The sequence below is a fragment of the Argentina anserina genome, chromosome 6 (assembly GCF_933775445.1).
Source record: "Argentina anserina chromosome 6, drPotAnse1.1, whole genome shotgun sequence".
NCBI lineage: Eukaryota > Viridiplantae > Streptophyta > Magnoliopsida > Rosales > Rosaceae > Argentina > Argentina anserina.
Window position 1 is genome coordinate 36,248,974 of NC_065877.1, and position 24,229 is coordinate 36,273,202.

The 24,229-nt window shown below is 36.0% G+C and overlaps 2 protein-coding genes across 3 annotated transcripts; one reads left to right on the forward strand and one right to left on the reverse strand.

Moving 5' to 3' along the window:
- Nucleotides 1–15,644: 15,644 nt before the first annotated feature.
- Nucleotides 15,645–18,484, forward strand: LOC126797450 (uncharacterized; the record flags this gene model as incomplete). The annotated part of the gene is made up of 9 exons (XM_050524077.1): nucleotides 15,645–16,344; nucleotides 16,446–16,501; nucleotides 16,573–16,654; nucleotides 16,759–16,838; nucleotides 17,096–17,206; nucleotides 17,430–17,539; nucleotides 17,791–17,874; nucleotides 18,045–18,082; nucleotides 18,213–18,484. Coding segments are annotated over 9 exons (1,332 nt in total), but the record flags the coding sequence as incomplete, so codon positions are not given.
- Nucleotides 18,485–18,605: 121 nt separating this feature from the next.
- On the reverse strand, nucleotides 18,606–22,312 carry LOC126800876 (uncharacterized). 2 transcript variants are annotated; one of them, XM_050528296.1, is made up of 14 exons: nucleotides 22,178–22,312; nucleotides 21,771–21,960; nucleotides 21,525–21,677; nucleotides 21,081–21,185; nucleotides 20,471–20,554; nucleotides 20,278–20,393; nucleotides 20,086–20,187; nucleotides 19,882–19,995; nucleotides 19,703–19,759; nucleotides 19,558–19,624; nucleotides 19,396–19,449; nucleotides 19,221–19,295; nucleotides 19,065–19,100; nucleotides 18,606–18,885 (listed from the first exon to the last, which is right to left on the reverse strand). In XM_050528296.1, the coding sequence occupies exons 2-14, from the start codon at nucleotides 21,876–21,878 to the stop codon at nucleotides 18,772–18,774; spliced, it is 1,185 nt and encodes a 394-aa protein (XP_050384253.1). In that variant the 5' UTR covers nucleotides 21,879–21,960; nucleotides 22,178–22,312; the 3' UTR covers nucleotides 18,606–18,771. The 2 variants fall into 2 exon arrangements, with proteins under 2 accessions (XP_050384253.1, XP_050384254.1); XM_050528297.1 differs by having other exon boundaries at nucleotides 21,771–21,900; nucleotides 22,178–22,298.
- Between the last annotated feature and the right edge of the window lie 1,917 nt (nucleotides 22,313–24,229).

Consider the following 24,229-nt stretch of genomic DNA (forward strand, 5'->3'; position numbering starts at 1 on the left):
GCCTTCTAAATGGAACCTCCAAATGAACTTCCACTATTGCCCTCTTCCCTATGTGATGCGGATTGTGGAATCCTCAAATAGTCGAGTTGGTAAGCGGAGCTTATTCGGTCCACTGCCGTGGAGGCTTCATGGAGGTAATTGACGCGCGTGTTTCGCACGCTTTGTTTGTTTTACCCCTTTTATAATTGAGTTTTTTTTACCAACGGTCCCTCAATTCTGGTGTACCTACCAATGTGATACCTCAACTCTTAATCGTACCAATGTGATACCCAGACTCTAGTATTGCTATCATTGAAGTACTTCCGTCAGTTTTTTTCAACTTTTCCGTCATCTTGGTGACATGGCAAGTACGTGAGGCCCACAAAGAGGGTTAAAAGACAAAATTAACCCCATCTGAGAGGAGCAATGTTTTTCTCGCCCTTTACCTTGAGAAATTTCCCTCCATACTCCTTAATTTGTGTCTCTTATCTAAACTAAAGAACTACCGCCAACCAGTCGACCACAATATGATAAAACCTAGATCAATCTCATTTTCTATTTTTACCCTAGCACTTGTTAAACTAACAGAATAAATATAGAAATTTATATGGAACATCTCATTTCTACAATCTCATAAGAATATAGAAATACATAACTTAACGAAATTCAAATACATGTTTAAGTACCATTAGTTCTTACAAGCAAAAATCATGACAGATCAACATAAAAGGTGGCAACTAATGGTACTTAAACATGTATTTGAATTTCGTTAAGTTATGTGTTTCTATATTCTTATGAGATTGTAGAAATGAGATGTTCCATATAAATTTCTATATTTATTCTGTTAGTTTAACAAGTGCTAGGGTAAAAATAGAAAATGAGATTGATCTAGGTTTTATCATATTGTGGTCGACTGGTTGGCGGTAGTTCTTTAGTTTAGATAAGAGACACAAATTAAAGAGTATGGAGGGAAAATTGGCGCCAAAATTGGAATTGTTGGGTGTCTTTCTCAATGTAAAGGGCGGGAAAAACATTGCTCCTCTCAGATGGGGTTAATTTTGTCTTTTAACCCTCTTTGTGGGCCTCACGTACTTGCCACGTCACCAAGATGACGGAAAAGTTGAAAAAAAACTGACGGAAGTACTTCAATGATAGCAATACTAGAGTCTGGGTATCACATTAGTACGATTAAGAGTTGAGGTATCACATTGGTACATTGATAAGTACACCAGAGTTGAGGGACTGTTGGTGAAAAAAACTCTATCTAGAAAGGGGCTACTTGGGAACATATTGAGCAACGATAACGAAGCTAAAGAATTGGGTGGAGTTTAATTAATTAATTCCAGCTACATACGTACGAGGCACGTTTTAAACCGCTACGTCATACAGCATGGGACAGCTCCGCAAAAAAAAAAAAGAGAGGCCTTAGGAACGTATGAACCTTGGGAATTTTATTAGTGGGATACTTATGAACCTTAGGAATCTGTCTAAATTCTACAAATTCTACTCTTGGGAGTATTTTATTAGTGGGATACGTATGAACCTAATGAATCTGTCTAAATTCTACTTCTGCTCTTGGGAGTTTATGGAGAGCTCCGCCAAAAAAACTGAGGCATTTGATATACAGTAATATAATATAGTATAATAGTGATCCCCAGGCGAGCATCCGCCTATATAGTTGATGAGTCTGAGCCTCTGAGGCATTACCAGAACTTACCTCTGCAAAAACTCATTTAGTTTCTTTCTCAAATCTATCATTCACTCTCACCCTCAAGCCTTTTTTTTTTTTTTTCTGTTGCGCTAAGTACCGTCTTATTCTATTAAGAAGATTGAGAACCTCTTAAAAACCCCTCAAAGTCACAAAATTTCAAAATGTTTGCAACATCAGGCTTTCCACGATTTACATGTCAAATTAGCATAAAATTGCTTGGTATTTCCCTTTACAAAACAATCAAACTATTAAAAAAAATATATATACACACACAAATTGAGCTATTAAATATATAGTATTTGAACAAATAAAACAAAAGACTTATCCATGAGACCGTGTGTGAAAATTAATTTGGACGAATAAGTTTGTTTTATCATGACAACATGAGTTTGTGTACCCTATCATAAGTTATTATATCAATTCAAATCTTTATATTAATATGTACCACTATGTATCAGTCATTTGTTTATCTGTTTGCAAATCTCGACCTACAGCACAACGCGGGCATATAACCTCGTTTATCTTCTAATTGACAAACTTATTGACAAATGCTTCTGCATATTAATTAATTCCAGCTACAGAAACGCTACGTCCATACAGCATGGGACAGCTCCGCAAAAAAAGAGAGAGAGGCTCGAGTGGGAGTGGGAAAGTTCTTGTGTGGTGGGGCTATCCGATAAGGACAAAGCAGTCACTGCTTTGGTTATTGTGTTGGAAACGAATGGGGCAAGAATTAGCAACTACAGAATTATGCAGCCTAACACACTCTCGGTCATTTTCTAACAACCTTATATCTATTATTTAATTATGTATGTATATTATACATTGCTGTACATAGCTGAAAACCTACTTTTGTATGTATTTACTAAATATTAAGCGTCGTGAATCGGTACTGTTCACAAGGATTTTCGGTGTATTTACCGTTTTGCCATTCTCATTCTCATTCTCATTCTCATTGGTGCTGCACAGTTTTATCGTGGTTTTGTCCTCATATAGTACAACTGAGACTCTTTCTCGAATAAAGATTCAAACTTCCAGAGCTAGCCAGCCACGTAAGAGAGAAAGGAACTTCTGATCGATCTATAATCATTCATGCATAGTTCTCCCTTCTATTCAAGCTTTGATCGGTATGTCCCTCTAACTTTTTTATTTTCCGATACTTGCTGGGTTAAAAAAGTTCATCATCAAGCCACTTGCTGGGTATCATTGATCTCATCTGCTGCTTCACCTATTAGTTTGCTACTTACTTTCTGGGATTTTCGTTTTGATTCTTGATATTCAATATTTCAATCAGTTTGGAAAAGAATCAGCTTTTGATGTGTTTCCAACAACTAATTCAACCACCAACTGTGACTATAGTGGAGTAACTATTTCGTTCATCATAGCAATCAGGTTTTCTTTGATCATAGCAATCAGGTTTTAATTGGCGTTAAACTCAGAATCCAGATCCCAAGTTTTATTTCAGATTAATTGGTACTATTGTCGATTTTGTTTGTTTCATCCTCAGAGATTGCTCGATAGTAAGATTCTGGGCGCTTTCATCGTGGAATCGATTTTCCTCCGTCATCGGCACAGCAAGATCGGGTACTCTTACTTCTATCGCTTTGGGTGATTGATTTCCTGTTGTTTTTTTTTCTTTTTCTATTTTGGTTTCTGTTGTTATCTCAATGAGTCTTCCGACTTCTTCGGTTATCTTTTGTTTGTTCATTTGTTCATTGGTTTTGCCATTTTCGCAGAATCGATTTGTTGGCTGTGGGTTGGGTTGGGTGTTTTCTGTGCTCCAGGTTAACTTTTTTTTTTGTGTGTTGTTGGGTTTGTTTGCGGCTGGCTTTGTTCATCTTTTGATCTGTTTCGAATAAGAGTGAAATTTTTGTGGGATTAAATGGTTGCCAAATGTCTTATTTGCAGGGGCTAAATCTCAAGCATCGGCTTGCAGTGGCTCAGGCTTCTTTTGAGTAAGGGAACGATTGTGGAAGTAAGGGATCTTCTCCTGAGGTAATATTTTTCTGGGGTTGTTTTTTATTTATAGATTCTTATAATAGGGTTTATTCATAGATCCATTATTTTTTATGATAAAGACTAAATGATTAGATATTTTCATTTGTTTCATATGGTTATTAGTAGTTGCAGAAGGACAAACCAAACTTAATGCCTAATCGGACCAGAAAAAGATATGAAGTTGTTGGATATTATAGGCATATTTGTAAAAGACGATGGTTATTTTAACTCCATATTTATCATATTACAGTATATCAAAATACCAATCAGAAAAGTAAGGACATTGAAATCATCAACTAATATGCGGATATAGATAGGTCATTCTGCGTTTTTTGGATTTTGGTAAGATTCTCATTTTGTTTCTCCTGCCTCAGATTGACACTCCTCATTTTTATATTGCTTATGAAATTTTCTGGGTGTAATTGGGTTTGTTGAATCAAGTTTTTGAGCTTTCTAATTAGTTTTTGATAAATTTCTGGGTGTAAGGGGATCGCTCATATCTCGGTTTTTACTTTTTTTTATGGGGTGTTCTGTTTTTTTTATAAATATTAGTTGATTTGGTGTGTTCATTTTTAATTAACTAGAATGATATAGTTAATGGATTCCTATTATAAATCTGTATTTTTGAGCTTTGTAATTGGTTTTGAATTTGGTCTGTGTTAGGTTTGCTATGATGTTTGTTGATAGATCATTTATTATTTTTTGGGTTCTAATTGGTTTTCGTTGGTTATTAGTTCTTTGATTTCTTAGGAGGTCTGTCTGTTTCTATTACTCAATCAATCAGGACAAGAAAATCATTGGCTAATCTAATTATTTGGTTAGCTAATACGGATATCATATCACTTGGAAGTCAGCTTACAAGTAATACAGATATCATATGTCATAGAGCTAACTTAGAAGTAGCAGGATAATTATGAGGATAGTTATCTCAGGAACAATTACCCTCTTTTGTATACATAAATAATTATCTCTTTGATAAAGAAACTTCACTTAGAAGTGTGTAACTGATAAAACACTAACCATGATTGAATATGTATCTATTATTCATTAAAAACGAATAGAGAAAGTGATTTTGACCAAAATTAAGGCATGGAAAGTTGAAAAACGATGAGCAATATGGTAATTTTTTGACATAATCAAATGTAGTGTAAGTAGTTTGATTCTTCTTGAAAAGCGTTTATAAATTTGGATTTGTATTTGTTTTTTGCACCTTGGGTTTCATCTCAGTCAATCTTGGTTTGCTTTTAATTTTTTGATATCTCATGAGTCTTATACATAATAGTGGCTGCATTTTCCCTATGAATTTGACAATAGATTGAGGTATGCTTAATTAGTGGTTTACAGTGTTCAATCAGTTTTATTGTGATTAACAATCATGTAATTGCTTTGTAGGTATCTAGAATATATCTTCTTCGTTTCACCTTGAAAAGGTTATAAGTTGTTGGTTTTCTTACTAATTATACTTGAAGTCACCTAGGGTTGGTGAAGGTACTTTTATGGATGTATCCACCTGTAGAGTTCTAACTTTTCTTTACCGATTTCGTCTTAATTACTATTTACTAATCCTGTGTTTCTCCCTTGGTTGCAGATTTTATGCACCTTTTTGGTCGTCGGTTGAGCACACTCCAGCAGCTGTTTGTTCCCTTATTGGTCTTGGTCTTGCTGCTCTTCTGTATATATTCAGGTTTTATGTTATGCGTGATTTGTTTGTTTATTTGTTGTATTGGTTGATGTATATTTGCTGTCATTGCTATATGTTTCATTCCTGCTATTGATTTTGAAATGCTATTGTCGGTTTTGTGTAGGCGGTATGGCCCCTGGTAAAAGAACATCAGTGAGAATGAGGTTCTTTCAAACAAATGTGTTTGGTTCTGACCAGGAACTTGATGCAATTAGAGCAGAGGGAACAACAACTGGTGGGGGTGTCGTTACAGCAGGTCTATTTTTAGTACATTTAAATAATAAGCTGATTATAATACACCATACCAAGAGTAAAACAAGCCAATCACTTAGTGAATGATATTTTATTAAATAGAAATTGGCTGGAAAATAGAAATCTAATTATATTTGTTTTAATAACTCAAAAACAAGTACTTTTAGGTCTTTGTTGATTTTCTTTTTCATATATGAAGTCTTTTATCTTAAGTACAAGTGTAGCACACCAGCCACGAAACAAAACTTGGTTATCTTTTAGATTGCAAATCATTTTTATTTTATTGTATCTTAATCTAACTTTTTGATTTTTCCTTACATGTCATTGTATCTCAGCTACAGGGAATAATCAAGAATTTGGTGCGTTTGTGATGCAAGATGCACCATCTGAAGAACATGTTGATGCATCAGGTATTAGTTCATGTACATGTGTAAGTTGGTTGGGAGTGTTCAAGTTGGATGATGATTTATTGATGTGTTTGTCGTAGTTCGGAGAAGGACGAGGAGAAAACGTAAGGGTGGAGAGTGTTCTGTGGGCACAGGTGACTAATATTGTAACTATTTCTATTGAAGTAAAGTGGATCATTGCAGTTTTATTGAATTCTATAGTTTATATGATTGGCTTTGTCACTGTTTTGTGAACCGTGTTAACACTTCTGTTTTAATTAATGCGTACTCTTTGTTGTGTGAAAGTATTGTATGATGAAATCTAATTGTGTAAGTGAAAAATTTTCTAATATGCTTATTTTGTTACTCATTGGTGATGAGTTCATTGTGTAAGTGACAAATTTGTTGTTTTTATTTTGTTTTGAGAAGCGAGTGGATTTCTAACCAATTTAACTAAAACTATTGCAAATGGTGTTAAAGTTATCTTTTAATAATGTATCACTTCTGGTCATTGTATGTTGTTTGCTTTGTATATGTATTTATCGGCAAATATCCTGGTAATTTCATTGCTTAATTTGCTTTAAAAAAAAACTTTCCTTAAATGTAATATTTACAATCTTTGTTCCATGTAACAGCAGTGGTGTCTGGAGGCCATTGTAACAAGAGGACAAGAGTGGGTTTGTTAACTGATACAGTTGATGGTTCTAAATTGATTACTGAGGCTGATGTTGATTCTGAATGTGAAGTTAGTAAATGTATAATAGGTATGATTCTATGGTGGTTTTATCTTCATTATTGTTGGATAATAATGATAATAAAGATAAACACACATGAGAATTTGTCAGACAAGTTAAAACTAACTAGATAATAAAGGGGATACATTGTAAATGCATAGTTTGCAGTTTTTAACTTAATTCTGTAGTGTTTTTCTTTTTTGTATTATTTTGTTCGTTCATTTGTCCTTTAGTTTCTCTATTCTGTTGTAAAGACAGTACATTCTTTAACTTCCTATAGGTTTTGTATTGTGTTATGTTTTGAAGTGTACTATAGTATTTATGGTGTCTTCGTGTCTGTTTTGCAGTTAATGATGATACTGTTAGCTCAAGTCCGTATGGCCAGGCATTCTATCAGAGAAATAGAACAGGTTATGCATATTATGTTTAGTAAATGAAAGTGATTTTCCTTGATACTTAACTGTATTTGCTTATTTTCATAGGTGGTGTGGTTGAATACCATGATGACGGTGATGACATATATCAGTGTGGTTTTTGTGATGCAAACTTTTGGTATGGAGAAGCCATTAAACGCAACTTGAAAAGTAATCATATCATTTATACCGAATGTTGTCAAAAAGGACGTGTCAGACTTGAATGTGTTAGGCCGACTCCTGTGTTGCTTGATGATCTATTAAATCCAATGAATGGTCGAGAGAGTGTACTGTTCAGAAACAATATTCGTATATACAACTCTATGTTTGCTTATACTTCCATGGGCGCAAAGATTGATTATAGTATAAATAATGGATCTGCTCCTTATGTGTTCAAAATTTGTGGTCAAATTCATCATTTAATGGGTTCTATGTTGCCACAAGAGGGTGAAACTCCTAAATATGCTCAGTTGTACATCTATGATACACAAAATGAAGTAATGAACCGTATGGATATTTTGAATAATGCTCATGTTGTACAAGTGAAACCAGAAATTGTTGCTACCTTGATTCAAATGTTTGATAATCACAGTGAGTTATGTAGAACTTACCGAGCTATACGAGATAGATTTCAATCAGATGGCATACCTTCTTTAAACATGAGATTTGTTGCCGCACAAACATCTTCACGTAACGATAGGCAATATGAACATCCTATAACTGATGAAATTGGGGGTTTAATAGTTGGTGATATTGGGGAATTTCATTCAAATAGAGATGTTGTGGTTCAATCTAATGATGGCCAACTACGACGAATTTCAAAAATACATCCCAAGTACATGTCATTACAATATACATTGTTATTTCCTTATGGAGAAGATGGATTCAATATAAATTTGACATTAGAACCACTTCCTGGGAAAGAAGATGAAGAGAAAAATTCTATGTCAATGCGAAGCTATGTAGCATATTATCTTCATGATAGAAATAATAGTATGAGCACATTATTGAAAGGTGGACGATTATATCAACAATACTTAGTTGATGCTTATGCAACTGTTGATGAAAACCGTTTAGACTATGTCAGGGCGAACCAAGATAAAATTCGAATTGAATTAGTTGATAAGGTTTATGCTGCTGTATCATCTGGCATAGAAAAAAGTAGTGGTATTGGACAAAGAATCATTCTTCCCAGTTCTTTTACTGGTTCACCAAGAGATATGATGGAAAATTATCATGATGCTATGGCTATATGTCGTCAATATGGAAATCCAGATTTATTCATAACTTTTACTTGCAATCCTAAATGGATTGAGATAGAGAGGTATTTTCAAAAACACCCTGGTTATAAACAAGAAGATAGACCGGATATAGCCTCACGTGTTTTTCAAATGAAACTAAAAGATATGATTGGTTACATTAAATCAGGTAAACCATTTGGCCCAACAAGAGCACATGTTCATACTATAGAGTTTCAAAAAAGAGGGTTACCACATGCTCATATATTATTTTGGTTGAGAAAACCAAATAAATGTTACAGTCCTAATGATATTGACTCAATTATTTTAGCAGAATTACCAGATAAAAATGTAAATAAAGAGCTTTTTGATATTGTTAGTCAGCATATGATGCACGGACCATGTGGACCTATAAATTTACGCTCTCCTTGCATGCGGGATAAGCGTTGCTTGAAAAATTTTCCTAAGCCATATTGTGAGAATACTATATTCGAAGGAATTACTCCTCCTATATATAGACGCCGTAATGATAAGACGAAATTTACAACAAAAAACAGAATTGAAATTGGAAATGATTTTGTTGTTCCTTATAATGCAGAGCTTTTGTTAAGGTATAAAGCACATATCAATGTTGAACTATGTTCACAATCTATATTAGTTAAATATTTGTTTAAATACATTACTAAAGGTCCTGACAGAGCTCGGGTTTTAATACATGGAGAGAGGCATGATGAAATTCAAAATTATCTCAATTGTCGCTATCTAACTCCACATGAATCTGCATGGAGATTATTTGAATTTTCAATTCACTCTAGATATCCTGCAGTACAACATTTAGAAGTACATTTACCGTCAAAGCAACATATTGTTTTTAAAGAAACAGATTCTGTCAAATCATTAATAGACTATCAATCACTTTTGCCTACAACTCTAACTGCTTGGTTTTTAGCAAATAAAGATTACGAATTTGCACACGAGTTGACTTATCCTCAAATCCCAACAAAATTTGTTTGGAAAGCCAAAGATCGACTATGGCAACCAAGACATCGTTATGAAACAATAGGACGATTGGCCTATGTTAATCCTGTTTCTGGAGAAAGATATTTTCTAAGAATGTTGTTAAATGTTCAAAAAGGATGTTGCAGTTATCAAGATATTCGAACTGTCAATAATGTCGTTTATTCAACATATCAAGAAGCATGTCAAGCTTTAGGTCTACTAGGTGATGATAAGGAATGGATTGATGCATTAGTAACGTCTTCTGTTGTTGCAACTGGATTTCAAATGAGACAGTTATTTACAACAATTATTTTATTTTGCGAAGTTAGTAATCCAAAAAAATTATTAGATACATTTTGGCCTCATATGTCTGAAGATATATTGTACAAAGTTAGATCAGAATTAAGAAATTCAAATCTAATTATAGCAGAGTGTGAACTAAAAAATAAACTCTTATTTGAATTAGAAAAATTATTCAATTTGTCGTCATCTTCATTAGAAAAATTTAACTTACCCATGCCGAATAATGATGATATCTTAAGCTTTGACAACAAACTTATACGGGAAGAACTTAGCTATGATTGCAGATTATTAAGAGAGCAACATGATACTTTTATCACACAATTAAATATTTGCCAGAAAGATATTTATGATTATGTTATATCAGCTGTTACCAATAAAAAACCAGCGACTGTATTTGTTCATGGTTGTGGAGGAACAGGAAAAACATTTTTATGGCACACAATAATTAGTAAATTACGTTCTGAAGGTAAAATTGTATTAGCTGTTGCTTCATCGGGTATTGCATCATTATTACTTCCAAAAGGCAGGACTGCACATTCCAGATTTAAAATTCCTCTTGACATGGACAAATATAGAAATTGTAAAGTTAGTAAAGGAACAGATGTCGCTGAGCTGATGAAGAAATCAGACTTAATAATTTGGGATGAAGCGCCTATGTGTGACAAACGCTGCTTTGAATCATTAGATGAGTGCTTACGTGATATTCTTAAAGAAGTTAATCCCGTTAATGCGAATGTACCGTTTGGTGGGAAACCGATTTTATTAAGTGGTGATTTTCGACAAATATTACCTGTGGTTACTGGAAAAGGAAAAGAAGAAATTATTCAAGCCTCTATAAATTGTTCTAAATTGTGGAAATCATTTAAGATATTTCACTTGACAGAAAATATGAGACTGGCAAAAGCGGGTTTAAGTAATATTGAGAAGCAAGATATAACTGAATTTGCGAATTGGATGTTACAATTAGGTGAAGGAAAAATTGCAACAAATTTTGACACAACTGATATGGATGTAGCATGGATTAAAATACCTAACGATTTATTAGTACATAGTTCATCAGAACCAATTGAAGCAATTTTCTCTGCTACATATCCAAATTTCAGTTTGAATTATAGTAACAAAGAATATTTAAGAGAACGCGCTATTGTGACTCCACGAAATATAACAGTTACTGATATAAATAATTATGCAGTTAATTTATTACCAGGTGATACAAAAAATTATTTAAGTTCGGATACAATTGCTAAAGACTCTGGTAGTAGTGAAAATGTTGATATGTTATATCCAACTGAATTTTTAAATCAACTTGAATTTAGTGGTGTTCCTACACATGAATTAATTTTAAAAATTGGTATGCCTATAATGTTATTAAGAAATTTAAATCAAGTTTGTGGATTATGTAACGGCACTAGATTAATAATAACAAAATTATTTGATCAGTTAATTGAAGCAGAAATTTTAACAGGAAATAATATTGGTGAGCGAGTTTACATCCCGAGAATTGTTTCTAAGGGTAATGAGTATAGATGGCCATTTACATTTAGACGACGACAATTTCCTATAAAACCGTGTTATGCAATGACGATAAATAAAAGTCAAGGTCAATCACTTAATCAAGTCGGGGTTTATTTACCCGAACCTGTTTTTACCCATGGCCAATTATATGTCGCTGTTTCAAGAGTCACTTCTAAAAGTTGTTTAAAATTTTTGATACGCAATACTGATGATATACCAAATAATTATACGAAAAATATTGTATTCAAAGATATATTACAAGAAATAATTAATCAGCATTAGTACTTGCCTACTTTTATAATGCCTGTCTTTTTATAAAAAAAAAAATTTAACGTTGATCCATTTTCAGAAGATAACAGCAAACACACCCAAAATCTGGTATTTTCTTACTGCTCTTCTCTAAACTTCTTTCCTCACCAAACTCTTATCTCATGTCTCGCTCTCGCTTCTCCTCTCTTCCTCTCCTCTTCTATTCTCTTTTATCCATTCCTTTTCAGATTCGAATTAATGACAAACCCCAATTTCTCTCTCCCTTGATGTGGATGTCAAGCTGTTTATTTCTGTTTTAGTTGGTATGTTCTTCTGCGTAATTGGTTTTCTTCTTAATTTTCAGGCTTTCTCTTGCTTTCTGGGTTGCATCTATCTTTGCATCATCTAATCGCAATGGTGACTTTAGTTTGTGATTGGATTAGTGATGCTGAACAACCTAAAGGTGGGTGTTCATTTAATTTTTTTTGTATTTTCGTTTTTTATGGAGTATGATTGTCAATGTTGTTGTATCATGATTAGGGCCTTATGATTTTTGTTAGTATGAAACGAAACATGAAGCACAGAAATCAGTTATGAAGCTGCGTTTGTTGGATCCATCAAAGTACAAGGTATTAATTGAACTATTCATGTAGTTATAGAATATGATCAGATTGTTGGTGAATTGAATATTTGTATGTAGTTCTTAATCCTTTATATTATATCGTAAAATGTGGCAGGACATTCTTTGTCATGCCACAATATTGAGGTTTCCATTCCATAGCGGTTGGTGGTAAATGCTCACATCAGATAAAATCATTTATCTTGCCCCATTTATGGAGATCAGGAATCAATTCCAGTGTATAAAATCATTCTTTACATCTGTCTTCATTTAATGTCTATTACTTGCATGCTTTGGTCATTAATAGTCTAACACTCTATGATGGCATCATACAGATATAGAGGTTTCATGACTATCAAGGATGAGAAGGATCAAATTACTATGGCATTGATTGGCAAACAAACAGAAGAGCTTTTTGGATATTCATGTGCATGTAATCAACAAACGGAGCTACGCTTCATAATATGATCTTCCCGTTGAAATAACTTCAACTGTCAGCAGAACACACCTTTTTGAGCTAAAATTGGGTTATAATAGTGAGTTTGTTGTCAGACAAATTCATATCAACTTGCAAGAAAATGGTGACCATGATGAGTTCCAGTACAAAAAAGATACATCCATATTAATGGAAAATATTGTTCCCGTGCACAATGGTTCTCAGTTGGATCTAATGACTCATGAGAAGATTTTCAGATAAGAAGAGAGGGCCTGTTTCAAATGTGGAATTGCAAGACGATGGTGTTTTCCTGAAAGGAAAAACAAAAGGTTGGTTATTTCATCATTTAGTTTGGTAGACTTATTCTTATAATTACTTGATGTTATCTGACTTTAAATACCATAGTTTTAATACGAGTATAACATTATTTGTTTCAGACATTTGGTCAAGAGTGCATCAAAAGCTTCATGTGAAGAAACTTCTGGAAAGGAAAAGGAAGCGTAAGAATGCTACTATAATGCTCTTTGACTGTGTTATTTTAGTTATTGTCTATCGGCTTAGGGTATTCTTAGGATCCGTTTTTGTTGTAACATATGTCTATGCTAGATGACTTATTTCTGCAAACTAACAAGGTTCAGTTTAATGTATAATTATATGTATTAATTGGTCTTTGTACCATGCTTGAACTTTTGGTTCTATTATAGCTTTTAATCAATGAATGTGAATATTGCAAGTAATATTACCTTGATATAAGTTTGTGTGATCAAATATAAGACAAATATATGCTGAAAACTGAAGACAATGGTTTATTTAAAGAGAATATGGAGTGGAGGGTTTGGAGACAGGAGCATCAGTGCTTGAGTTGGGCATAATTATTGATTGTATAAAGTAGGTCAGAAATCTGAAAAAAAAAAAAAACTCTATGAGGAAGAAGTGCAGTGCAGTAGGGAGTTAAGAGGAAAGGTCTGGGTTCATTTGTGCAGATGATAATGGTTTTAAAGTTGTGAAAGAATAATGAGTAGTAAGAAACACTAATGAGCAAGCTGAGGAGTAATGACTTCTCTCTATTGTTTGATTGTAAAATTTGAGTTTCATCACTATGCTAGAAAGTTTTACTGAATTATGTAATAATTGAGAAGCAGTTTATGGTCTTTCTTATTTCTCATTACAGGTGAACAAACTCGGATCTACACTTGGGGAGTTTCTGTGTAGATCTACATTTGTATAATCTAAACTACTTCTTAATCAATACATAATCTACATTTGCTCTTTCTTAATTACAAAGTTTAGATTGAACAAACTGCTTAATTACATAGAGATATAATAGTATCAATGTGAATTCCCATTGAGACAAATCATCAAACACTTTACGGACATAACATTCATTCCACTATCTATTGACTATATCTTTCATTTGTTCAAAATTAAGATTGCTCTCCATCATTTCAATAAGATTATGCATTCATCTTTCACACAATAACAACGTGTAAAGGGCACAACACAAAAAATAGATCAATATAATGCAAGATCAGCAGTAGAAAGAAAGTGTTCGATGAAATGTTTGTGAGAAAGAAAACTTACTGTCCAGATGCCGGCGCATCGCGCGGCCAACAGACTAGTATTATACATTGCTGCACATAGCTGAAAACCTACTTTTGTGTATAGTGTCTGTACATCAGACAAACCGAGAATCGGCAACCCATGGCAACCCATGGCAACCCGCAATCCTCAGGAGAGTTCCGCCAAAAAAACTGAGGCATATAATATAGTATAATAGTGATATACAGTAATATAATATAGTATAATAGTGATCCCCAGGCGAGCATCCGCCTATATCGTTGATGAGTCTGAGCCTCTAAGGCATTACCAGAACTTACCTCTGCAAAAACTCATATAGTTTCTTTCTCAAATCTATTATCATGCACTCTCACACTCGCTTGTCTACCCTCCTCACCAGACTCCTTCTATTCCATTTGATGATGAGCTCTACCAGCTTTGCCCATCAAACTTCATGGGCATCCAAATCCCGTCGACTTTTACAGCAACATGCATTCAATACGGTGGCTCAGCCTCAGCAGGCTGAAGCTCACCAGACTCTTCTGTCCGGAATTCTCTCATCTTTGTTGGTCCTTGGTCTCATTGAATTTGTCACAGCCTTGCTGAAGTTGATAACTACTATCCTCAAGCTCTGTCGCGCCGTCACTCCAACTCAGCCGCCGCCACCGACCCCCCATGGTGCTGTCAACGTCCCTCCACAGTACCTGCAGAATGATCTTCCAGTCATGCAGCAGGCTCCTCCGGCTCCTCCCCGTCCCTACAATCTCAACGTCCATCTCGATATCGAAGAAGACATCGCCTGATGATTTCATCGGTGTGGATCAGTGGATCTCTAGTTACACGTACTATAATGATAATGAATTAATGATGGACATGGTACTCACACCCGCATGAACAACATATGAATTGTCGACCTATAATAATATGCATGACGTATATATGATTTGTTTTCTTCGATGGAATGCTTTTGTGATTGACTAGCGACGTACTTATGAATTATGCATGAAGTCAAATTCTGTTTTAATGATTTTTTTTTTGTCACAGTTTTCTTTTCTATTGATTTGTTAATGATGATAAATAATGTGTATATAAGTGTGTGTGAGTATTCGGAACGTGCGAGTATTGTAACAGAAAGGGGTTTCATACGACGTCGTTTTGGGTCCATTCTTGTTTTTAGACAAGGGGATATCATCGCCCCTCTCTCCTAAACGCGTCCGTGTGCGATCGACCTCTCTCGCTGATCTCCAGTTCCTCGATCTCATCAGGTTAATTCTTACTTCAATTTTTCCACCACTTCCCCCGATCTATATATTTTTCTCTCTGTAACTCTTCTCTATCGTTCAATATTTGTCGATTTTTGAGTTCAATAGTCGGATTGGGTTCGGTTTTCAGGGATCGGTGAACTTTTCGATGAATTTGTGCTAAAACCCTACAAAAGATTGAGACTTGGATGGTGAATTGCTGCTGGGGTTTGCTAAAATTGAATTCAATGAGTCTGTGCTTTTATATAGTGAATTAAAAATGTGAACTTTAAGGGAATTGATTTTTCTATTAGGGTTTAGACTTAGTGTTAAATTAATAGAAGAAAAAAACGACACGACCTCATCCTCAACCGCCCCACCCCCTCCTCCCTCCACCCCCACCCCCGCCGCCGCGCCACTCCCGATCACAACTCCTCCTCCGATTCAAACCCCGACGAACTAGGCTTCGACAACTGGCTCGACCAGAAGCTCACCGGCGGCGGCGATGGTGATCTGGACAGGTCGAAGAGGAAGTACTACATCAAGAGGCGGAAGCGGATGCACGGCGGCGATTCGGAGGAGGAGGAGAGTATGGTGGAGCTGAAGCCGGAGGTGGTGGAGTTCAACACGTTGCACAAGAGGGAGGAGGAGCTCTACTTTTTTGACACGTTTGCTTATCCATGGGAGAAGGTGTACCAGCTCGAGAAGAAGTACTTCCCTGATCAGGGCCTTGATAAGGCATTTCTAGAACCCGGCGAGACCAATTCAGTTAGGAATTCGAAGAGTAGGAAGAAGATAGAGCAAGATAATAAAGGAATGGTGTTCTTTGAGGAGGAGAAGGAGAGAGAAACTGCGGCCGCGGCGGCGGAGATGAATGAGGTGGTTAAGGAGAAGGAGGTGGAGGAGTTTTTCAAGTGTTTGAAGAAAGCTCCTAGTGAAGAAATGGAGCCGTATTTGCTGACCAGGAGTGATGAGCTGCCGCCGAGGTGGGACGGGCCGAATGGGACTGTGGTGTTGGTGAATAAGCCGAAAGGTGAGGTGTAATGCGGCATTTTTGTGTCGATTTTTCATGTTGTGGATTTTGTTGGTGTTGGCAACTGATGGAAAGATAGTGATTGTATTTGTGTGTTGCAGGGTGGACGTCTTTTACAGTTTGTGGGAAGCTGCGGCGCCTGGTCAAAGTGAAGAAGGTGGACAATTTGCTCTTGGTAGTGCATTTTTGTGTATGATTGTTTCGTGTGACTTATTTAGTGCGTTGCAGGTAGGGCATGCTGGGACGCTTGATCCGATGGCAACTGGTTTGTTAATTGTGTGTGTTGGTAAAGCTACTAAGGTTGTGGACAGGTAATTGCTCAATGCCATTCGGTTTATATAGTATGATTGCTAGTTAGCCAAATAATGTGATGTGGAACACATTTGCGGAGAGGTTTAAGTATCTGTCATTGCTGCTATCAAGGTATGACCAATGGTTACAGTGGAGTTTTCCGTTTGGGAGAGGCTACTTCGACTTGGGATGTGACTTCACCGGTGTGTTTATCACTTCTTAATTCATGGATTTCTCAGTAATTTTCAAGTTAGCTACACGCTGTTGCTTATACATTAATAGACTACTAGGAAACAGCTGACTTAATCCGGTGGATAATTCTCTCTGCATCTCATTGAATCTTGTATGGTGGATGACATTATTTGGTCTATTCTCTAAGAACTACTGTTCTTGATTCTTTGTTCAATTCTATAAGCTCACTGCTTATATATCGTCTAAATTTCTGTCACCTGATGTGCAGATCATTCAGCGTGAACCGTGGGAGCATATCAAAGATGAAGATATAAAGAAAGCTGCTGCATCCTTTTCTGGAGATATCTGGCAAGTACCTCCAATGTTTTCTGCTATCAAAGTAAGGATTTCTTCTCTTATTTCAGCTGATTATTGGCAGATTAATACTCTTTACATTTCATTTAGAACTAGTTGCATTTGGCAGAGCAACTCTCAGGATACTCTTTATCTTGTGTCTATGTACATGTACACTTTCATATTCTATATATAAGTACAGAGTACAGACTCAGTCATCTTCTAGGATTAAAATTTGTTAGTTCATGAGTTTCCTTACCTTGCCACAGTTTGGAGGTGAAAAGATGTATGAGAAGGCAAGAAGAGGAGAGAGCATAGAGCTCTCACCCAGACGATTATCAATCTATCAGTTTGACATTGAACGCAGCTTAGATGACAGGTGACCTAGGTTCATTGTTATTATAAAATGTTGTTCATGTTAATTCAGCTAGTTAACCACATGAAAAGGAGTGTTTCTATATTAGAAGACAGAGTATAGTTAGTTTTGCTGCTCTCATATCATATCTGAGGTTGCATTATATTGGGTGCTTTTTGATAGAACTGAGTTAGAGGTCAAAGCTACTGAGCTATAAGTCAGCTGTCTAATTTTTCTTATGTTCTGAGCCATATACATTTATATTGACTTTGCAGACAAAATTTGATTTTCCAGGTTTCTTGCTCTAAAGGGACATATATTAGGTCTCTATGTGCTGATTTGGGGAAAGCCCTCGGCAGGTATGCGATTTTCAAAAGTCATTCTTGACTATGATTTCTCCCACTTTACTTTAGCTATATAGCTGATGAAGGAAGATGGAACCTATCCATCTCTGGCAGCTGATATATATATTTTTAGATTATTCCTCGTCTAGGTTTTGAGTTTGACAAGATTGTAACTCCATGTGCAGTTGTGCTCATTTAACTGCCCTTCGAAGAGATTCAATTGGTAAGTGCTTTCATTCTTCGATTTTAAATTGCTGATTGGGGTCGTATCCTTTGTTACATTCGTTATGACGTACAGTTACGCCCATTCAGCAAGTTCAAACATCTAATAAACTCTATTTTGTACTGCCCAGGGGAATATTCTGCAGATAATGCATGGGATTTCCAAGAGCTGGAAGATGCAATTACCAAAACGTATTTTTAGCTTAACTAACATAGTCTGATTCTTTGTCTTGCACTGGGATTATTAGTTATGTTTTATTGTAGAAGGAACTATTGAAGGGTCTACCATCTCTTTCTTGGCTTTCTTCTGTTCAGAACTTGTTATGGAATCTCCCTTGGGGTTTTGCACTTCACACCAAAATTGTGTTTCCTAATATATCCACATAGCTGTTTAGGCTACTCGGCGCCATTTAGTGTTGGATAGGTTGACCGGCAAACAAGAAGTTACCATTCATATTAGACATCTCAGCAGAATACGTAGTCCGTGTTTGTCTGCCAAATGTTTCCATTGATATGATTCTAGTTATATATTGATTCGAGTTCCGACTATATGAAGTGTAACACATGAAAATGACAGCCAGAGATAGAAGGGGGGGGGGGGGGGGGAATAAAAGCAATGTTACTGTATACTGAAACTACACTTAATTCCTTGAGTGGCACAAGTTCCTTTTGGCCAGTTTTGGCTACCCTCTAACGTGCTGTTGAATTTGAGGAATCAATTCCCATTTCCTCATAATACGCTTTCTCTGCACCAACCATTCGTGCTTGAAACATAGTCCATTCTCTTCTACACCTCTCCCTCACCTGACATGAAGGTAATTCACATTAATCAGGCTCTTATATGAACATAATGTAAATTCAATACAAATGTGAACACAATGTTTGCATAGATTATGAGGAGTTCAGGTCTCTGCAATTCTGCCTATGCGTTTTTGCGCATACACACTGGAACAGAAAGAGCAAGGAAAGAGATTGTTACATACCCCTTCCCATGGCGCTCTCCCACTCTCTGCTTGCCCCTGATCAAAAATAGCAACTCTTGATCATGATTTATTAAAAGATAAAAATAAATTTATCAATCAAATTTTTTTGTTGTTTTAGGGCCACATATAAATTAAGGTCAGAAGCTAAGGTTTTACCTGGTTTCCAAGTGAAGGAACACCTTGATGGATAATCCACTGTGCATCTACGACTCCTATTTTCTCATGCGCAGGCTTTTTCCAAGGAAAACACAAAGGTGGAAGACCAGATCACAATGGAGCCAAGGCACAACGATAGAAGAAGAAAAAAATAAAGAAAGGAAAAGGTTTGAACCTCTACACATCGTCTGAGAGCAAAATCAAGACCCCAACCATGGACCAGGTCATTCTGCAAAATTAAGGCTTGTCTTTCATGGTAGTTTTAAGCCTTTAAGGACTTGGGATATCTTGAAAAGAGAAAGTAATATTAAACACAGGCGCCATGATTTCTACGAACCTGAATCATATGCCAAACACAACGCCATGCATCCCGAGAAAACACAGGCGCCATGATTTCTACGAACCTGCACGTTGTGAATTCATGGTAAGATCTTAGAGCACCTATTTGCCAGAGGGTCATGGATTAAGATATTATTACATACGCTGCGCAGGGAGGCAAATGCGGATCGTTGCACCAACCAGGTTTCTCCTCTGTCTGCCTGTTGGAAGAGGTTCAAGATAATAAACAGTCAAGTGACTAGCTTAGCCATCATCAAAACTGATTAACTAGATATGAACAAAATCTTAAGATTTTAATGAGCAAGATCATTTGCAAGCTTACATGTGAACTTGACTATGACCTCTCCGCTTTGTCATCTGCCATGTTAGCCCATTGTTTGGTTCTAAACCAGGCTGTGATATTTCCAGCCCATGTTTCCTTACTAATTTTATGTATCTGGTATAACAAAAATTAAAGTCTGAATACACTAGTTCATTCCAAAAGTAGTTCTCAAATAAAGCAGCATAACGAATTCTATAAACTCACTCCTCGGCGTTGAAGTGCTCCACACTGAGATCTTCATCCCAAATAAATATGTATTCATAGGATGCCACAATGTCAGGATGCAAAAAACGCTTGGCATACCACCTGGAAAATTTTGAGTGAGCATAACTTTTGCAGATCTATTGCAATTACGATGAAAAGTTCAAATATAAAGATATGTAACTTGTTTCTAACCATTTAGTTTGCTTCCGAATGCTCACATGGATAGCCCGCTTTGACCACTCAAACTCATCCCATTCACTTGTCCGACCATCATAATGGAATAAAACAATTGTGAAGTTTTCTGAGAACTGTACAGCATACATTTAGGAAGGGTAAGAAAAAAAGGAGAGCAAGAACTGGGAATGAGTTTCTAGAGAGAAGCAACCTTTTTAACTGCTGCATTAATATTCTTTTTCTGAGCATAGCCTACAGTAAAGGTTACAAGATACTTTGGCTTGATGGTGAAGTCCTGCAAGTGCCACCTCCACAAGAAAAGGTTCAAATTAGAGAACGGATTTTAAACATATCTACACATAAGTCAAAGACAGGGAGGGCATAAATGACCAGCTGGGTACTCGACCACTATAAACTCCACCTTGCCCCTCCCTAGATGAGTGCCAATAGATATATCGTTGTACCACCAGTCAAAAACAAAAGTTGTTACTATAGGGATAGAGTGCATCATATTTTCTATATAATTAGTATGGCAGGTGGCCTGCTTCAGTAAATTGCTCTCTATAATCTCTTGTTAGTTTATAGCAACTTCCATTTTCTAATGCAAGAATTGCTCATATTTGAATTTCAAATGAACCTAGAGCCTAGATAAAGTATTACTCTATAAAATTTACTCCCTCGCAAACTCAGAACAGCCGTCGAACCATCTCAATAGTTGGTAAGATAGGGAAGCAAAATGCTACAGGGTTAAATGACTTTATATACAGGAGGACTTAAACAAGAAATGTTTTACTAGTAAAATGATGATAACAGATGCACACCTCACTGGGCAGACCCCATAACCGACGAAGATAAAGATCTGACTCAGATTCTACGATGCCAGGGGGTAGTCTCTCAGCACCTGGAGGATTTGTTGGAACCCATATCTGCATTATAATAAATTGATATTAGTCAATGTCAGCACATTATTGTCAGGACTCTAGACTATTCCAGTGCCAATTTTTGAGTTAAATTTACAACATCAGAACATCTTGAACAAAAGTGTGCATCATTAGTAGCATAGTACTAGTATACCATGGTACTGATTAATAATGTGTTTCTCACTTTGTTCAAAAAACGCTATTATGGGAATTGTGTCCCAGAGAACTACTATATTCTCTTCAGTAACAAGCAATCTTCTCAGTATCACCCTAAGAACTAATCACCAGAGTACAAGCTTGCATCTGTACTAGTACACTACAAATATTACGAAGGAGTGACCTTACCTTTGCATCAGTAGAGATGTATCTAACGGAGATATCTTTCTTGCCCTTCAAAGAAGACCAGGCATTCACCAGTGCTTCCGTTGAAAACCCCGAGTACTTTTCCTCTATGTATGAAAGGTCAATGGAAGGAAAAAGGCTGGATGGGAGATTCATCTACAAGATTTAAGCACCATTACAGTGTCAGTCTTATTATGATCTGAACCAAATAAACTAGAAACTTGTTCAATACAAACAACAGTTGTTCACCTTAGTCAACGAAATCGTTGGAAATGACACTCCTAGAAAGAAGCCGAACACAATCGCCACGAGAGCTGTCACAACTAACCTCATTTTCTCTTTGGGTTTTCTGCCCATATTCGGTCAAGTTTCTATGAATCTACAATCACACAGATCATCAGCTCCTACTACTTCAACAATGAAGTGCTTGTCTTAAACCCTGAAAAGGTCAACCCTTTGGCTTAAACCCTACTATGTGTATCTAAATCAATCAGCAACTGAGCTTAAACCCTATTTTACTTGACAAAAACTACATCAAAATTAATGGGCAAAATGAATTAAGCCTAAAAGGTTTGAATTCAATTTGGGTTTGTTCATACAAAGAAAGTGAAGTTAAACTCCCAAAGAAAACATAAATAAGTGAAAAGTAAACGTACGAGGTATGCTTCAAGCTTCAAGCTTTTGACCAAGTGGTTGAATATGTTCAATTTCCAAATTCGTTACCGCTGAGTCTCTGTGATTCTGGAATTGATTGAAAAAAATGAAGGAGAGAGTCAGCAACTTGAACTTAACGACTCACTCACTTTAGAGCTCCGGTCGTCTAATGGCAGAGTAGAAAGTTTGGAAAGAAGAATATGGAGATCGCACCGTTCTTTTATTCTGGGACGCACGTGGACGATGGATATTGGAACAAAAAATTTGAGGGGACTATGTATTTTTGCCCCAATTAAGTTTAAGTATTTTTGGCTGAAAATTATACAGTGTGAAAATGAGTAAAATGTGAAGAGTTTTTAATGTGACATAAAAGCAATCTATCTATCAGCCTATATTGTGAGAATTTTTTTTTTCACTATATTCCTTCCTGTGTTTTGGCATTCTATCGAACATTGTGGTGTTCTTATAAATTTCTCACCCTATATAATAGTGGGCAAATGATGAAAATAACCAGTGTTTAGATTTACCAATACAGAAAAATTATTATATATACCTTCTCCATATCATACGTGACATACCTCCTTAATGTTATTGATCTATTTTTTACTGTGATTGTTCTGATTGGTTCTTATATGTAAATAAAATTTTGTTATTTTCACTGCGTATATGTTAATTATACCATGACGTAATATAATTGACTGAGTACACCACGTGATAGTGTCACATGGTGTGCCGAATACCAATACATTACCTTTTTGAACATGGGTTGTTTCAACTTCTTCTAAAGAGCCAAGCTGGTTTCCTAAGACTTGTTTAGATTTCTTGTCACATCATTTTGCACTGAGGGTGTATATAGAAGCTGCTCTAAAACCTAGGCCGTATGAATATAACGCTGTAACTGCACTTAGGCACAAGCATCAAGTATTAGTGCCCAAAACAAGAACCATTGTTCATTATGTTTTGCACCTCCTCACCCGAGATGAAAATAATTCACATATTTCACCCTCTTATGTATGAAAGATGATGTAAACTCTGCGTGGACTTTGTATAGAGATCATAAAATTTAGAATTTACTTTTTCTCTTTTTCACCATAGTCTAAATTTGAAACAACTATTAGTTGAACTCAATTCATCACAACACTAGATATGTACGGATTACATGAACAATATATATCAAGGAATCAATGGCCTATATATTCCTTTGGCCTATTAGAAATTGGGTGGCTTCTCATGTGTCATATCATCAGTTCTCCAAACGAAGTGTTGTAAACAATGCAATCAAGTTGGTGGAGTTGGCATAGTTAGTTTACTTTCACTTAATTTGACACTAGGAGTATAGGACATTAGGACAGATGCAAGTTCTTTGTTCTTGGTTTAGATAAAAGACAATTCGAGTCTGCTGCAAGTCTGCAACTTTAAAAATCTGGTCTTTTAGTTACAGGATTCTTCAGCATTAGTCATCGCACCCTTTACTTTATTTTGAAGGCACCGTTCAACCTTTTTGCTTCCAAAGATGAGGATGAGGTTCCTCATCCAAATCCTAAAAACAATGAGGCAGTTTTCCAACACAAATTACCACATAACACGCGTAAAGATAATCGCGAGCATCCTCGGTTGCGTAGGCACGAGCAACATCTGTGGGAGGTGTTGCTGCTGCGGCGGCTGCGGGAGGAGACCTTGTGATGACAGAGATCGATCGACCTTGTGTTGTTTGTATGTTTCATAGCTTAATCTCATTATTACTTTGCTTTTTATCTTCCTCACTAATGATCTGCTCCTAATTGTATACTATTGACAACAGGTTAACAATATTGATGGTGTGAACTTCTTGTTGACGTCTGGGTTGAGGGTGTTTTGTGTCAAGAATCATAATGCAATCGCATTTGTGCGAGTAATTGATGAGCATCAGTTGATTGAATCTTCATGCAGGAATTTTCCAGAATAGAAATAAGAGATTATAGTTTAAAACTTAAATAGAAACAAAAGAGAGGAGATTACCTTTCATTGCTCATGTAGATTGGGTTCATCTGTTGTACGTATATGTATAACATATA